At 39.2% G+C, this 16187-nt stretch overlaps 1 protein-coding gene across 1 annotated transcript in view; it reads left to right on the forward strand.

Annotated features, from left to right (window-relative positions):
- The window catches only part of dnah10 (dynein axonemal heavy chain 10), a 29046-nt gene that overhangs the window by 799 nt on the left and 12060 nt on the right, over positions 1-16187 (forward strand). Inside the window, exons 2-44 of the mRNA XM_084945791.1 lie at positions 92-171; positions 275-383; positions 803-918; positions 1072-1297; positions 1525-1670; positions 1878-2108; positions 2286-2476; positions 2619-2817; positions 3003-3197; positions 3313-3483; positions 3800-3976; positions 4094-4261; positions 4380-4546; positions 4637-4788; positions 4885-5049; positions 5138-5345; positions 5469-5625; positions 5741-6220; positions 6321-6479; positions 7130-7246; positions 7354-7456; positions 7567-7745; positions 7909-8120; positions 8395-8555; positions 8670-8899; positions 8981-9103; positions 9190-9423; positions 9538-9761; positions 11794-12063; positions 12165-12348; positions 12435-12569; positions 12684-12836; positions 12927-13115; positions 13348-13494; positions 13990-14181; positions 14281-14399; positions 14474-14632; positions 14719-14854; positions 14947-15069; positions 15149-15280; positions 15412-15628; positions 15815-15934; positions 16038-16183. Of these exons, the coding sequence (XP_084801917.1) occupies positions 92-171; positions 275-383; positions 803-918; positions 1072-1297; positions 1525-1670; positions 1878-2108; positions 2286-2476; positions 2619-2817; positions 3003-3197; positions 3313-3483; positions 3800-3976; positions 4094-4261; positions 4380-4546; positions 4637-4788; positions 4885-5049; positions 5138-5345; positions 5469-5625; positions 5741-6220; positions 6321-6479; positions 7130-7246; positions 7354-7456; positions 7567-7745; positions 7909-8120; positions 8395-8555; positions 8670-8899; positions 8981-9103; positions 9190-9423; positions 9538-9761; positions 11794-12063; positions 12165-12348; positions 12435-12569; positions 12684-12836; positions 12927-13115; positions 13348-13494; positions 13990-14181; positions 14281-14399; positions 14474-14632; positions 14719-14854; positions 14947-15069; positions 15149-15280; positions 15412-15628; positions 15815-15934; positions 16038-16183 (7502 nt within the window). The remainder of the gene's footprint in view (positions 1-91; positions 172-274; positions 384-802; positions 919-1071; positions 1298-1524; positions 1671-1877; positions 2109-2285; positions 2477-2618; positions 2818-3002; positions 3198-3312; positions 3484-3799; positions 3977-4093; positions 4262-4379; positions 4547-4636; positions 4789-4884; positions 5050-5137; positions 5346-5468; positions 5626-5740; positions 6221-6320; positions 6480-7129; positions 7247-7353; positions 7457-7566; positions 7746-7908; positions 8121-8394; positions 8556-8669; positions 8900-8980; positions 9104-9189; positions 9424-9537; positions 9762-11793; positions 12064-12164; positions 12349-12434; positions 12570-12683; positions 12837-12926; positions 13116-13347; positions 13495-13989; positions 14182-14280; positions 14400-14473; positions 14633-14718; positions 14855-14946; positions 15070-15148; positions 15281-15411; positions 15629-15814; positions 15935-16037; positions 16184-16187) is intronic.

Below are 16187 nucleotides of genomic sequence, written 5' to 3' on the forward strand. Positions count from 1 at the left end.
CTCTCAGAAAGTTTATTACTTATGTAATTTAACAACGCTGTGGACATTTGGACCCCAAGACAACATCTAACAATAATGTTTACATTACCAGAAAAGAAAACTGGAGATCCTGACCCAAGTGGCGCAGAGAACACCACCGACATCATTACAAATGATGATAGGGAAAGTCATGTGAGATCAAACTTTAAAACTGATATAATTATTAATGCATTATTGATTGAGAGGCTCAAGATAGTTAAGAAGGTTTAACATATTTCTGGTTTGGTGATTTCAGAGGACTGAGATAAATCTGGTCTATCACATTGAGCTTCACGTAGCTGTCAACCAGTACCCACAGAGATTTTTGAAATCTTGTGTCTTCTACTTTCTCAGGAACACAAAGGGTGAGATGCCAGTTCCTCATCGTCATACTTAAACATGTTCAAGCCTACAGGATTCTTGTTTATCTTATTTGCTCTCTTTAGGGGTCACCACCCTGGATCACCTGGCTCCATTTCCCCCTATCCCTAGCATCTTCCTCTGTCACACCAACCCTCTGCACATCCTCCTTCACTCCATCCACAAATCCTCCCTGTTTTTGCTCTTTTCCCTCTTCCTGTCAGCTCCATATTTGACATCCTTTTCCGATTAAATCCACTATTCACTCTTCAAATTCACTCTTCTGCACGTGTCCAAACCATCTGAGTTTTGCTTCTCTAACTTTATTTATCCCTCTGATGTACTTATTTCTAATCTTGTCACTTCTAATCTTCCATATAAAAAAGCAATAAACAAGATACTGTGTTATTGTATTATAAAACAGAGACTATTGTTGAACCACTGGACATGAATGAGGTCAATATCATGATGCCCTCGCTGTTTGACATCGGCATGCATTGTGGAAACCCTCTTCAGGTGCTGCAAAGCAAACTTGCCCATGTAAGAAAAATACGAAATACAACTGATCAGGAGCAACTTTTGTTAGTAGGACTGAAAGTTGATGTCACAGCAGCATACTAGCTTTTAATCTTATTATTGTATATGGAAAAGCATCAGATTTTCTAATGAATATTTGACTGCATCTCCTCTCAGGTCTATATACCCATGCTTACTGCCAACCAAATGGCAGTAGCTGGAGCAGGTGATCAAAGTGAGGAAGTTTCTCATCAGGAGAAGATGAATGGGAAGAGTGAAGCAAATGAAACAAAGAGTTTAGTGAAGCCAAGTGGGCAATTTATTATTCGTGATGAGTTGCTCAACAGAACGCATAAACATTTGGGACTGCTGAACACGACTCTCCAACACCTTCAGCTTGAAGGTTTGTTTAATTACTTGAACCAAGGGCTTGCTATTGTTAAAGGCAAAAACTCACCATGATTTGTTATTTTTATTAGAGTATATAGATTTGCAAGCAAATGCTTTTTCTTCTCTCAGTTTCCAAGCAAGAGTATCGACTAGTACTGATAAATGTTTACAGGACATTAGTTATTTTTTATGCCCATTCACAAAAAGTGATTCAGTCTAAAAGCATTCAACATGTCACAGATGGGATTTTACTGCACATTCCTGAGCTGGAGTTGGAAGACCTGCCTTCGAATCCAGAGGTGGTAGAAAGCTTGGAGCAGTGCTTGATGAACTGGCAAACGCAAATAACCATTGTTATTGAGGAGCAGAAAAACAAAAAACCACAGGTTTGTAATTGTAATTTCGTGTTCTGAGATTCAGTCCAGGAACTAAAGCAGGAGAAATAATTTTTCTGCTAAATTCATGCAATATTGTCAAGAATTTAAGAAATACCCATTGACCTAAAAGGGAAACATTCAGTTAAAGAATGTCTCAACTGCACCTGGTGACATGCAGTCGCTAGACTCAATCATTAACTCTCCATTTTCCTCCAGGCGCCTGGTCCTTTGGCTGAGATAGCACTTTGGCAGGAACGTGCGTCTGTCCTTAATGCTCTGAGTGAACAGCTTAATCATCCTGCAGTAGGGAAGATCGTGGAGGTGATGACCAAAGCAGGTGCAGGCATTGTTCTTACACTGGAGGGAGCGATTGCTGAACTTACTAAATACCGTTTGGAGTCAGATGAGAATTTACGCTTCCTCAAGACTCTAGAAAGGCATTTCATGGTAAGAACATTATTGCTGACTATACAAAAAAAAAAAGTAGTTACATGAAACTAAAAGGTTCCATGAATCTATACAATTTTTGCAAGGACAAAAGGAAAAGGAATCAAAAGAATGATTGTGGATCTGTTGTGTTAACTTCTCCTTCACTTTTATCAAAGCTACCATTGTCTGTTTCAGAATCTGGCTACTGGAGCAAATTTTGGTGTGATCTTGGAGACCATCCCTCCTTTAATGGAGAGCCTGCAAATTGTATGGATGATCTCCTACCACTATAACACGAACGATTGTATGGTCCCCTTAATGGAGCGAATTGCCTGGCAGCTGTGTGAACGTGTGACTCAAGCCATAGATGTCCACACGCTGTTCAAGTATATGTGGATCCATTTACATATTCTGAGACTTTTTAGTTTATAGTAAAACCAAATTTATTGTTCAGTAATCAAACAGAATCATTTATTCAAATGTGATGTTTTCTTGTGTCAGTATAACAGTGTGTTGTGCCTTAAACAGAAACAACAGGGAAGTTGCCAAATCCAAGGTCTACGAAGCTAAGCAGGTTTTAAGTCAGTGGAAGACATCCTACTTTGAGAGGCGTGCTGAAATTGAGCAATTAAGCAAGGCTTCACGTTGGGAGTTTGACCGTAAGAAACTGTTTGAGAAGACTGATTACATGGCTTCTGTCTGCCAGGATCTGTACAATGTTTTGCAGGTTGGTGTGAATATATATATATATATATATATATATATATGTGTATATATATATATATATATGCATATACATATACATACATACATATATAATTCATAAATACTGACCTCTCACACAATATCTGAAGATTTGAATGTGTAAAATAAACTTCAGATTTTTATTTCTCATGTGTTTGTGTTGGGTAGATTTTGGAGGAGTTTTACAATATCTTTGGCCCAGAGCTATTGAGTGTGACAGGTGACACAAAACACATTGATGAAGTGCACCGCACAGTGGAAAATCTGGTTGTGCCCCTTGAGGAGGCCGTTTTTAGTCCTTTCAACATCTCTAAGATGAGCAGCTGGAAAATGATCATGCAAGACTTCAACACGGCGGTTCAGGTGGGTTTCAGATATTGCAGAAGCTGTTTGGTTGTTCTAAATGCACAAAGTAATTAAACAGCTTGGACAAATATAACTGTCCAATATTTCAAGCTGAATGCGTGTGTCTGTTTAGGCTATTGAGGCAGAAGCGATGCACTTTATTGATGAGTCTTTTAAGACACTGCGCTCTTCAACTGATGCCTTTGACATGCTGCTGAAGTTTAAACACATTCGCACCAGAGAGGTCATCAGTAACCATTTGATGAAAAAGCTTGACGATATCTTGGAGCAGTACTGCAAGGAGGTAATATACTATTGAATAAAACATGCTGGCATCTATTTAACATTAAAGTTACGGTTAAAATCATTTTGAAGCTTCAGCTGAGGAACAGTCCACCCAAGACAATGTGACTTAAGTTGGTGAGCATGTGTGTATAAAATAATGCTACAGCTAACTAAAATCTACTAACAAATGACATTTATTCTTTATACCTTTGATCTGTCAAGCTTTGGCTAACTTATCCTTATAAAATCTCGACGTAAACGTTTCATAAAGGTAAATGCTAAAGTTTTGTAATTTATGTGAGTGACACGTAGTCATTTTGTTGGTGTGGTTGTAGGTGGACAGGACACGGGAAATTTTTGAGACAATGAAAGACAAACCACCGTTAAATAAGAATGAGCCTCCTGTGGCTGGGGCAATCAGATGGACACGATTTCTATTCCATCGCATCAAATATGCCATCGTCCCCTTCTTGAAAGTGCCGGAGATGTTGGACTGTGAAAAGAACAAAGTGGTGAGTTATTTCAAAAACGCTTTATGTCACCATTAATGTTAAACTGTTTATACACTAAAATGCTTTTTAAAACAACTTTCTGTGATTTTCTGTCTTTTTCTTTTCTTTCTGCTGTAGTTTGCTCAGGCCAGAGAGAAGTATGTAGAAATGGCAGAGCAGCTGAAGGACTATGAGGCAGCAAAATATGAAAGCTGGATGGCGGAGACAGAACATAATTTGCCTTTGCTATTGAAAAAACCCATTTTGGCCATGGTTACCAGTAAAAACTCAACTCAAACAGAACTAGTATGTGTCTTTTGCTATTTCCGCATAACTGTTGTATCTTATATTGTGTGTCTGTGAAGGTTCTCTTATATTGTGTGTTAAGACTCTCTAAAATTCCCTGCATTTTTCTCACTTTAAGGATGTCCCGCCACCTGAAAGTTGCACACCAAAGGGTTTGCGATACATTGTGAACTTTGCTCCGGAGATTAAAGAAATAATTTCTGAGGCTTACAGTCTCGAAGCCCTGGGCTACGCTGTGCCTGATCTAGCTCAAAATGTTGCACTTCAGGAAAACAAATTCATCAGGTGATGAGACTCACCCGTAACTGAATAGAAAACTCAAAAACCAGTACTTGATGTCCTTTCTCTCTTGAACTGTTTCGTCCTTCATCTTAGGTATGTCAGTGATCTGAACAAGCTTATCAACCGCTATCACTCTGCATTGGACAGTTTGAATGAAGCACATGTCGTCATGCTGGCTCCACATATAAAAGTAGTCAGAAAAGACATCAGTTTAGGATTCAAAAGACTCAACTGGAATTCCTTAGGTACTATTCATACAAAGGCTGACATCTCTGTTTATGCTTGCTGTCAGATGAAATTACTTTTATATAAAACTGAAATCTGCTAATGTTTGGTTTTAGGCATCCCGGATTTCATCAACCAAAGCCTTCAGACTGTAACTAAGTTTGAGTTTGTCGTCAATCAGATTCATGAACATGAGAAGGCTATTGATTCTAAGTTGCAGTCCATGATGATGGCCAACTTACTGAAATTTCCATCACCAGATGCCTCAAACGACTTACCAGGTAGATGTATTAGAAGTATACTATTAGTTTACTGGAAATAAAGAATTTGTGCATGCATTATTTTAATAGTTTCATATTTTTTCCTAAGCTATTAAGGAGTTCTGTGAACACATTGAGCGAGAGCGAGTCAAAACTGTGACGATGCTTGCCAAGAAGTATGCTGACATTGGAGTCCTTATAACTAGAATAGAACAGCTGAGTGTGGAAACCAGCACTGGCAGAGCCAAATGTATGGTCGATTATTACCAACACTGGGAACACAGAATACTGGACACTCTTACAAAGATGGTGCAGAGGTAATGAGTAATGGTTTTGAGCCTGTATAGATTGTGAGTGGTAATAATCACCACATTTCTAACACGTAGAATGCTGTTAGTCTTAACCATTGCAACATCTGTCATGTTTGTTTTCATATTCAGAAACATTCAGGCCTTTAATATAGCGCTGATGGGAGATAAAGCTCTTTTTCAAATCACTGCCATCCTGTCTGCACCTAAGATTGTGTTGCAGCCCCAAAGCAACGAGATCTACCGCCTGCTCGTGCAGTGTGTCACAGACTGTGTAGTTAGCACCAAGGTGGGATCATCACAGTGTTTTGTTTAGTCTTTTTGTCACTGCATTAAAAAAATAAATGATTTTCAATTTACCACTAATAATATATCTTAACTTTGGATTTATTTTTGTGTTCAAGCAATTTGTGCGTTGGATGCATGGGACGTGCATTAAGTGCCCTCCACAACATGTGGGTGCTGAAGATAAGCTGGTGACATTTAATTTCTACAGTGACGTGTCCCAGCTTCCTCAGATCAAGGAGAGCTGTGTAACTGTATCTCAGAATATCCAGCGTCTGCTTTTCTCCATCGATCAGTACCTTTACCACTGGAAGCGCTATCGGGTTCTTTGGGAAAAGAACAGAACCATCGTCAATGAAAAGTTTGCTGCAAGGAAGCCGTCCTTTGTCATGTATGATTATAAGCTGCAGTCCCTTGCTCGTATCAAGCAGGAAGTGATGCTCGAGCCTCAGTTTAAGAATGAGCACAGCGTATGCCTAAACCTGGAGCTTCTGGCCCACACTGTGAGCGAAATTGCTGAAGCCTGGATCAGTTCACTTGGTAGCTTACTCAACAAGCCTGCTAAAGAGGACCTCTTTAACCTGAGAGATGAATTCATGGTAGTTAATCATAATACACAGTTTGTGTTTACAGTCTTTATCCTAAATATTCTTTGGCTTTTATGTGATTTATCTTTTTTGTGATTATTTTGTACAAAAGCAACTGTCTGAGAAGCTGAAACAGAGTCCTGACACTTTTGACGACCTGAAGTCTGTCCTTGGTACCATCTCAGCCATCAAGAACATGTCATTAGAAGTGGAGATGAGAATCACAGACATCCAGGAACAATACAGAACACTGGCCATGTATAAAGTGGAGGTACTGTGTCTTTTTACAGAGAGAGAGTGTGTGACCAGTTTGACTGTCTGTCTGTTAGCAGTCTGTGCAACTCACTTTTAATTTTTTCAGTATGACTTCCTAGAATGTCACAATGATGCCATAATATTTTACAAAATCACACACTGCAGGGATATATTTTAAAATCTCAAGTTTTATAACTTATAGAAGCCAAATACTTCAGTCAGTTCTGTTCCAATCACATGGGTGAAAATAGGAAAATGTTCAATTTTAGTATGTAATGCTTCAAGGTTATGGGTTAAAGGTCAGGGTTCTGCAAATTAGGAAAAAGTTTATTTGAGTTCGGATCATCTAGTTCTTTAAACTAAAAAACATTTATTTCAATACAACATTATATGAATTCACAATGAAAAAAAAACATACTACACTAGTTTTCCATATTAATATTGATATCAGCACAAATGATCTATGAAAGCAATGCCGGTGACATTATTGGGGATTTCCATATTACCGATACTAACATCAGCATGGAGTAATAAAAAGAAAATAAGACATCAACATTTCTTTGTATAGCCCTTGCCCTTTGGGGGGAGGCTCTGAGTGCTCTTGTATAAAACCTCAAAAGTGATCTTGTTTCCCATTTTAAAAAGTTTATGTCTTATGTGCTTTAGGCAGGTGAGGATGAATGGGAGCTGGTGGCCTGCATTGGTCAGATGTGGAGTGGCCTTTTCATAGAAGCCAGACAAGTAGACCGAAGTCTGAAAGACGTCAAGAAATCATTTACTGTGGTAAGATATCAATCCCATACAATACCATAAAATTCTAAAAATAAACAGAAATGTTCTTGTCTTACATTTATGATTGCCACACTCTTCTCCCATCCACACACCCAAAGATCACAAAGGAGAATATCGAAGAGTTCAAACAGGAGTTGTCTGTCTTTGCCGAAAGCTTCAACATGCATGGTCCTGGAGCTGTAGGAGATGATTTGGAGAAAGGTACTTGGGCACTTAGATGAATGCTGCAGTTGCTGAGTAGAGAATAGTAGTGCATGGTAAATGTTGAAATGTAGTGGAGCAACAAGCCCGTGTCACTTTTATTTTTGCAGGACTGGCCATTATGGGAAAATACGAGGCAGATCTTGCAAATATTGTAGCAGGTCAGCAGGAAATAACTAATGCTGAGAAGCTGCTGGACTTGTCAGTCACCACTTTCCCAGAAGTTCTGAGCATAAAGAATGACATGAATGGCTTGAGACAGATATATGATATATATAAAGCTCAGCAGGTGGGATATGCTTGTAAAACACCAGTGCATAATACACATAAATGTGATCATTTAAATTTTTTATATATATACATATATATATGTATATATGTATATATATATATATATATGTATATATATATATATATATATACATGTATATGCTTGTCCTGTCATCTTGCAGGATGCAAAGACACAGTGGTCTCAGACCTTGTGGATAGATTTAGACATCCAGCTGCTACAACAGGGCATTGAGGGTTTCATCAAACGCTTAAGGCTGCTGCCCAAAGAAGTGCGGGCCATGCCTGTGGCCTTTTTCCTAGACGGACGCATGAAGGAGTTCAGAGAGTCTCTGCCTCTTTTACTGGACCTGAAGAATGAGGCCCTCAGAGACAGGTCTGTCTCAAGATTGATACTAGTGAGAAACTAGAATGAATATAATACCCCCCCAAAATTTACAGTTAATAACGTAGCTGGATTTGTTTCATTGTCACTTAGGTTTTAATTCATTGCTCCTAGCGGATTGTTCTGAAATACGCATAATATTGACAATAAGTAGAGTATTAAATACTCTACTTATTTAGATGTAAACTTTTGAATTCATGTGTTCAAATTATCTATGTCCAGATAAAACAAAAAAACTGAGAATAAAAATGTCTTTATATTCAAGGCACTGGAAGGAACTGATGGAAAGGACTGGCACCAGCTTTGAGATCAACCCTGAAAGCTTCACACTGGAGAACATGTTTGCTATGGAGTTGCACAAATATGCAGATGTCATAGGCGACATTGTCACCTCGGCTGTAAAAGAGCTTGGTATTGAGAAGGCAGGTTCTCTCTTTTTTAAAAACATTCTCAAAATGGAATAATCTGCCAGTTCTCTCAGTTCATCAGGGAAATGACAGTTACTTCTAAAACATGTTATCTGTATCTGGTTCCAGGGAGTAAAAGGAGTGGTAGAGACCTGGGAAAACATGAAGTTCAATGTTCAGCCCTATTTCAAAGGCACTCAGGAACGTGGCTCCATTCTGGGTGCAGTGGATGAGATCCTGCTGAATGTGGACAATGATGTCATGAACTTACAGAGCATGGCTGGCAGCCGCTTTGTTGGACCCTTCCTTGGTACCATACAGCAGTGGGAAAAAAATCTGTCTCTTATTTCTGAGACTATTGAGGTGAGTAAGACTGGCCAAATTTTCCTTCACCCTTAGGCTGATCCACAAAATACTTATAGGAAAAAAATACGTCTTTCACAGGTCTGGTTGCTCGTGCAGAGAAAATGGATGTACTTGGAGAGCATATTTATAGGAGGAGACATTCGCTTGCAGTTACCTGAGGAAGCAAAGAAATTTGATAACATTGACAAAAGGTTTAAAGACGTAAGTGTTGCTATAATTTTGGTCTTAAAAAATTAAAGTGCTGTCTTCTAGACTTGTCAAAATTACATCTCTCTTTGTTTGTGTAGATAATGAATGACACAGTGAGGAATCCAAACATTAAGCGCTGTTGCCTGGTTCCCAACCGACTAACAGACCTGCAGGCCCTGAGTGACGGTTTAGAGAGATGCCAGAAGAGTCTTAATGATTACCTGGACTCAAAGCGACATGCATTTCCTCGCTTCTTCTTCATCTCTGATGATGAACTGCTCAGCATTCTGGGGAGTAGTGACCATACCTGTGTCCAGGAACATATGATCAAGGTATTTGGCAAGTACAAGCGATGGTGGAGTGGTAGACAAGACCTTAATTTTTCAAAGTATAGATAGGGAGGCTCACTGTTTCCAATGTGTGTGTGTTTTTTTTTGTCTCACAAGATGTATGACAACATAGCCTCTCTGAGATTTGACGTGGATAGCAATGGAGAGACAATAGTTGGAGCCATGGTGTCTGCTGAGGGTGAGGTGATGGAACTAAGACAGCCTGTCCCAGTGGAGGGCAGAGTGGAGGAGTGGATGATGGGGGTGCTACTGGAGATGAGGAAGACTAACAGGCTCATCACAAAGGAAGCGATCTTCCACTACTGTGAAGACCGGAGTAGGTATGTGTAAATAATAATAATTTTTTTGGATATTTTCGTACTAGCCAGGGGTTTTTCAGTCCTCATCAATCAAAATGTTTGTTTCGAAACACACAAGGTCATTTCTGATGGTTGGCATGTCTTTGTCTTGAGCAAACTCTACAATACCAAGGTGATACTAGCCAATGTATATGCCCCCAGTGTGGATAATATTGAGTGCATTTTCTCTTTATTGCCTGATCTGAGCTCATACTCTCTAATACAGGGTGGGGATCTTAACTGTTGGCTCCCCAACCCCATAACTTTAAGTAAATCTCCATCGTTTGTTCAGTCCTGTCTGTCTAATTGTGGTGTCTTTGACACCTGGCACTGTCTCAGTCCAAACTCAGTTTTCTCACAGGTCCACCATACCTATTCCAGGATTGCTTATTTTATTATTGATAATCAGTGGCTTTCATCGGTCTGCTCCTGTGACTACCAGAGCATAGTGGTGTAGGATCATAATTTTTTAAAATTCAGTGAAAAAACAACAACAATCTTTTGTGTTTCAAACGAATACTACAAATGAATCCTCTAACCTGATTATTTGGGATACATGAAAGGCGTTTCTGAGATAGCAAATAATTTCTTATTCAGCAAACATGAAAAGGCCAATACAGAGCAACTTGAATTACCCAACCAAATTAAAGAAATGCTGTATTTTCCCTCCACTGAGACCTGTGGGTATGTCCCCTCCTTACATGCGGAGAAGGCATTTGACTGTGTGTAGTGGGAGTATCTATTCATACAAAAGAGTGTCTAAGAGTTTGTAAGAGTATCTATTGTTACAAAAATTCTACTTTGGACCTAAATTTATTTGTTGGATAAAATTGCTATATTTCTTCCCTAAAGCCTCAGTCCTTTTGAACTTCCAATGGTTACAGCCCACCAACCTCCAACAATGAACCTTGGCAAGGGTGTCCCTTAAGCCCACTACTACTCTTTGATTTTGCTATAGAATCATTGGCTATCACACTCTGAAGCTATGCAGATGCCTCAGAGATTTGGAGGAGAGGAGTTGTGCATAAAGTACATCTCTCTACGCAGATGATCTCCTGGTCTTCCTGTAAAAACCTAGTGGAGCTATACCTTCTATGTTGTCAATTATCATTCAGTTTGGCCAGGACACATTTGGAACTTACATAAAAGTGAACTCTTCTGGGTAAATGGAGGAGAGTCCGGGTCAGGATACTCAAACTTCCCATTTAAAATAGCAGAAAACCAATTCACATATCTGGGCAAAACTGTTACAAGGAAGTACAAATTTTCTTACTTCACTAAATAATACAAAACAGTTTCTGACACAGTGGTCCCCCCCTCAGCTAAAACTCAGTTAAAATGAACGCTCTTATTCAATTAGCAATACCAGCTAATCGTTCCACCTGGTGTGGAAATATTTAGCAAATCTTCAGGCCCTGAGCCTAAGTTCCATCGCTACTCTTTAAGTTTCAACAAGGATGGGATTCTCTTTTTCTCTCTCTCTCTCTCTTTAAATATATAATTTATTTATGTATGTGGATCGTCATTTATTTATTCGTATATATTCTATATAATTCTATACATCCTATTCTTATTCTATATTATTTATTCTACATATATATTTCTCTTTTTACGTAATCTGGCTTGAGGATGGGGTTAATTTTTGGGAAAGTTGTGGAGCATAGAATTGCACACTTTACCTCAACTATGTTACCTCAACAATAATCGAGTCTAGTTTTGTTCATTCTTAGAATTGAAGACCACTTTGCATTCAATGCTTTTTAGGATTTCTTTCTTTTTTTCCCTTCACAAGCTCTGCAATGTTGTCTTTTCTATTGTGTTTGTTATAAATGTGTGCAAATGTTCTGTTTGGTTAAACTTAATAAAAATATCTTTGAGAAAAAAAGTTTTTGATATTCGCTAAGAGGCACAGTGATGACACGTTTGTGACCGAAAGAAGTGCCTGAGTGTTTTTGCCAATGTCTGCGTGTGCAAGTCTGGCCCTCAGGTAATCTGTCATTGCAATGTTTTACAGGGTGGATTGGATGTTGCTGTACCAGGGCATGGTTGTACTAGCTGCTAACCAAGTTTGGTGGACCTGGGAGTTAGAGGATGTCTTTAAAAATGTAAAGAAAGGAAAGAAGCATGCACTTAAGAACTATGCTGAGAAAATGCACAAACAGATTGATGAGCTGGTGTCACGCATTATTCAGCCTTTGAAAAAAAATGACAGACGAAAGCTCAACACTGTGCTCATCATTGATGTCCACGCAAGAGACATAGTGGACAGCTTTGTGCTAAAAAGGTAAACTTGACTTTTGCAGGTTTGAACATTTGTTTGTGGCAGTGTGTTTTAAATAGTGAATATAATAAAAGAACGACATTTAAAGTTCAGTTTCCTTCCAGCATAATGGATGCACAAGAATTTGAATGGGAAAGCCAGCTGAGATTTTACTGGGTCCGGAAAGATGACAACTTATTTGTGCGCCAGTGCAGTGCATCTTTCTCCTATGGCTACGAATACATGGGGTTGAATGGGCGGTTGGTTATAACCCCACTGACAGACCGGATCTACCTCACTCTCACACAGGTCTGGGATATAAGCAAATTTTTAATACCTAAGCATGTACATTTTTTCGACTAAAACATGCCTGTCCATGTGTATTTGGGATGAAGGCACTGTCCATGTACTTGGGTGGAGCTCCTGCTGGACCTGCTGGTACAGGAAAGACAGAGTCCACCAAGGATCTGGCTAAGGCTTTGGGCCTGCTCTGTGTTGTTACAAACTGTGGTGAGGGCATGGACTACTTGGTAAGAAGAGCAAACAGCATCTGAAAAAAAGCTTTTCTGGGATTTAAAAAAGTGCAGTCATCCCTTGTCATCACTCTAGCTTTTTACGTGAATGTCCTCTCCCTTTGTGTCCAGGCAGTGGGCAAGATCTTGTCTGGCCTTGCACAGTGCGGAGCTTGGGGCTGCTTTGATGAGTTCAATCGTATCGATGCCTCAGTGTTGTCAGTGATCTCCTCCCAAATCCAGACTATCCGCAATGCTCTCATTCTACACCTTAACAGGTTTCATGTAAGTCTGTTTAGTTATGTGGGACCAGTAATAAATATATATTTTTCATGTATTACACCTAAACACCTTCCATCTCCCTATACGCATCAGTTTGAAGGGCAAGAGATCAACTTGGATGACCGCATAGGAATTTTCATCACTATGAACCCTGGTTACGCAGGACGTACAGAGCTGCCTGAATCCGTCAAAGCTCTCTTCAGGCCTGTGGTGGTCATTGTGCCGGACCTGCAGCAGATTTGCGAGATTATGCTCTTCTCTGAGGGTTTCTTAATGGCCAAGGTACCACATGCACCCATGAACTTGCATTTGATTTCATTTGCACATGCTGTCAGCTGTACTGCAAGAAATGCATCATAAACTATGTACACGCACAGGTTATGTTGTATTACTTTATATTGTTAAATAGTACAAAAAATGCATTTGAAAATAGATAACTTGGAGATTTTATGGCATCTTTAACTTTTGACTGATAATAGTGTTATTAATGTGTCTCTACTTCTGTTCTTTTCAGGTGCTGGCAAAGAAAATGACCGTACTGTATAAGCTGGCTCGTGAACAGCTGTCCAAGCAGTCTCATTATGACTTCGGCCTGCGCGCTCTCAAGTCTGTCCTAGTGATGGCAGGAGAGCTGAAGAGAAGCTCACCTGAGCTGAGCGAGGTACAGAAAAATAACAAATAAAACATTTTCTTTTTCTTTTCTTTTTTTTAAATTGACAGAAAACTAAGTTGCTATTTGTGACTTCTCAGGTAAAAGTTAAAGGTTGATTTATGCTAGGAATATGTTGGACATTTGTAAAGGTTACCAAATGCTCGATTTGTCCTGTATCATCCAAAATTTCTTTTTTTAAGATGACACAGAGAATGTAAGATAAAGGTGCAAATCTTATATTTGTTTATCAATAGTTTAATTCTTATTATTTTACACAAAAGTTGGATCTGTTATTTGTACTGAAAACTGTCCTTCATTAAACTATTGTTACATAGCCCCCATGTTCAAAAAATATTTTTGTGCAACAATTTTATAGGTTCGTTTTTTATTTTTTCAGTATTTTCAATACTGAAATATTATGAAGTTGATGTATAAGTGCATAAATTCTTTTTCATTCATTCCGTCGTTCAGTTCATGTATTTATGTCTATCCCTCTGACAACAGGATGTGGTGTTGATGCGGGCTCTCAGGGACATGAACCTACCCAAGTTTGTGTTTGAGGATGTCCCTCTGTTCCTCGGGCTGATCTCAGACCTGTTCCCTGGGCTTGATTGCCCCCGTGTTCGCTATCCCAACTTCAATGATGCTGTGGAACAGACCCTGGAGGACAAAAAATATGTCATACTACCCAACCAGGTGCAAAGTCTCATATTCGATGTTGTCTATCAATTTCTAGCAAAGTTTTGCTGTTTAAATGTGTCAACAGTAAACTGTTGTATCCATCTGTTGTTTCAGGTGGATAAAGTGGTGCAGATGTATGAGACAATGATGACACGGCACACTACAATGATTGTGGGTCCAACAGGTGGAGGAAAATCAGTGGTGATCAACACATTATGTCAAGCTCAGACAAAGTCAGTTTAACTTTACATCGTCTCTCTGATCTTTTGTGTGAACAGTAGTAACTTTTAATCTATCTCACCATCAGAATGGGACTGCAAACCAAACTGTATCCTCTGAACCCTAAAGCCATGAGCGTGATTGAACTTTATGGTATTCTGGACCCAGACACGCGAGACTGGACTGATGGGATTTTATCCAACATCTTCCGTGAAATTAACAAGCCTACTGACAAAAAAGACAGGAGGTAGAAATTTTTTTAGAAGGCATGTAATCAGCCATTTAGGATAACAAGAAATCATTTCTGTAAATCACCTGCTCTTTGACAAACAGGTACATCCTGTTTGATGGGGATGTGGATGCTCTGTGGGTCGAAAATATGAACTCAGTGATGGATGACAACAAGCTTCTGACTCTAGCCAATGGAGAAAGGATCCGTTTACAAAGTCACTGTGCTCTGCTGTTTGAGGTTTGTCTGAATTTCAAGATTTCTGTTAGTAGAATACAATTGCCTGGATTGTGCCTCAAAGAAAGCTTAATGTAAGAAAACTACCCACACAGGTTGGAGATCTGCAGTATGCTTCCCCAGCTACTGTTTCCCGCTGTGGAATGGTATTTGTTGATCCTAAAAACCTGCGATATACCCCATTCTGGCAAAGATGGGTGAACAGCAGACCTGATAAGGTTTGAGAAACAAAATCACTGTTTAAAATGCATACTTCTCTAGACTTTTTAATACTGTTGTCTCTCTTTTTTTGTCTAGGAACAAGAAGTGCTTAATAGTCTGTTTGAGAAATATGTCCACAGCTCTATTGACATGATTGTGGATGGTGTTGTTGATGGGAAACAAGGAGAGAAACTTAAGACTGTTGTCCCCCAGACAGATCTGAATATGGTAGGTTAATCTCATCCACTGTAAATGCTCCTTTGCACTTGATTGTATTTAAATAAGAAGAAATGAATGGAATTAACGGTATAGTCTCATAACCTGAACTTGAACTAACTATGCATGATATGTGTGTTTAGGTCACTCAGTTGTGCTTAACACTGGATGCACTTCTTGAGAGTGAAAACAGCACTCCCGAAGTCCTGGAGTGTTACTTTCTGGAAGCTCTGTACTGTTCACTTGGGGCTACATTGCTGGAGAGTGGTAGGATCCAGTTTGATGAGTTCATCAAAAAGCTGTCCTGCCTACCTACAGTTCATGACGAGAAAGCCCTGGCTGGGCCTGGCGAGATCCCAGGTAAAAGGGGACGATTTCTTCTTATTTTATGGTGAAAATTACCATTCATTCTCATGGGTTTATAGTGGATTGATTAATGATTTATGGAGAAAAAAAGAACTATGATAAACCTTTTTCACAGGTATTTGTGCCAGTTTTTAAACTGTTTTACTTAATATTGTTAACGAAGTGACTTCATCCATATAGGATACCTCCCAACCTTGTATGATTTTCACTTTGATGGAACACAGGGGAAGTGGGTTCCCTGGAATTCTCTGGTCCCCAAATACATCCACAACCCTGAAATGAAGTTCATTGATATCCTAGGTAAAGGTCTTGTCTGTAAACTGTGAAAACTGGGCAACATAGGTGTAAATACATGCATCATGAATTATACATTTCTGCCTTGGTACCTTCATTCTCTCTTTAGTGCCAACTATTGACACAACAAGAACCAGTTGGATCCTGGAGCAGATGGTGAAGATAAAGAGGCCGCTGCTACTGGTTGGAGAGTCTGGAACTTCCAAGACTGCCACTATTCATAACTTTATGAAGAATATTAATGCAGAAACAAGTGTAA

This window comes from Perissodus microlepis, chromosome 12 (genome assembly GCF_051167445.1).
Source record: "Perissodus microlepis isolate ML-2025 ecotype Zambia chromosome 12, ASM5116744v1, whole genome shotgun sequence".
Taxonomy (NCBI): domain Eukaryota; kingdom Metazoa; phylum Chordata; class Actinopteri; order Cichliformes; family Cichlidae; genus Perissodus; species Perissodus microlepis.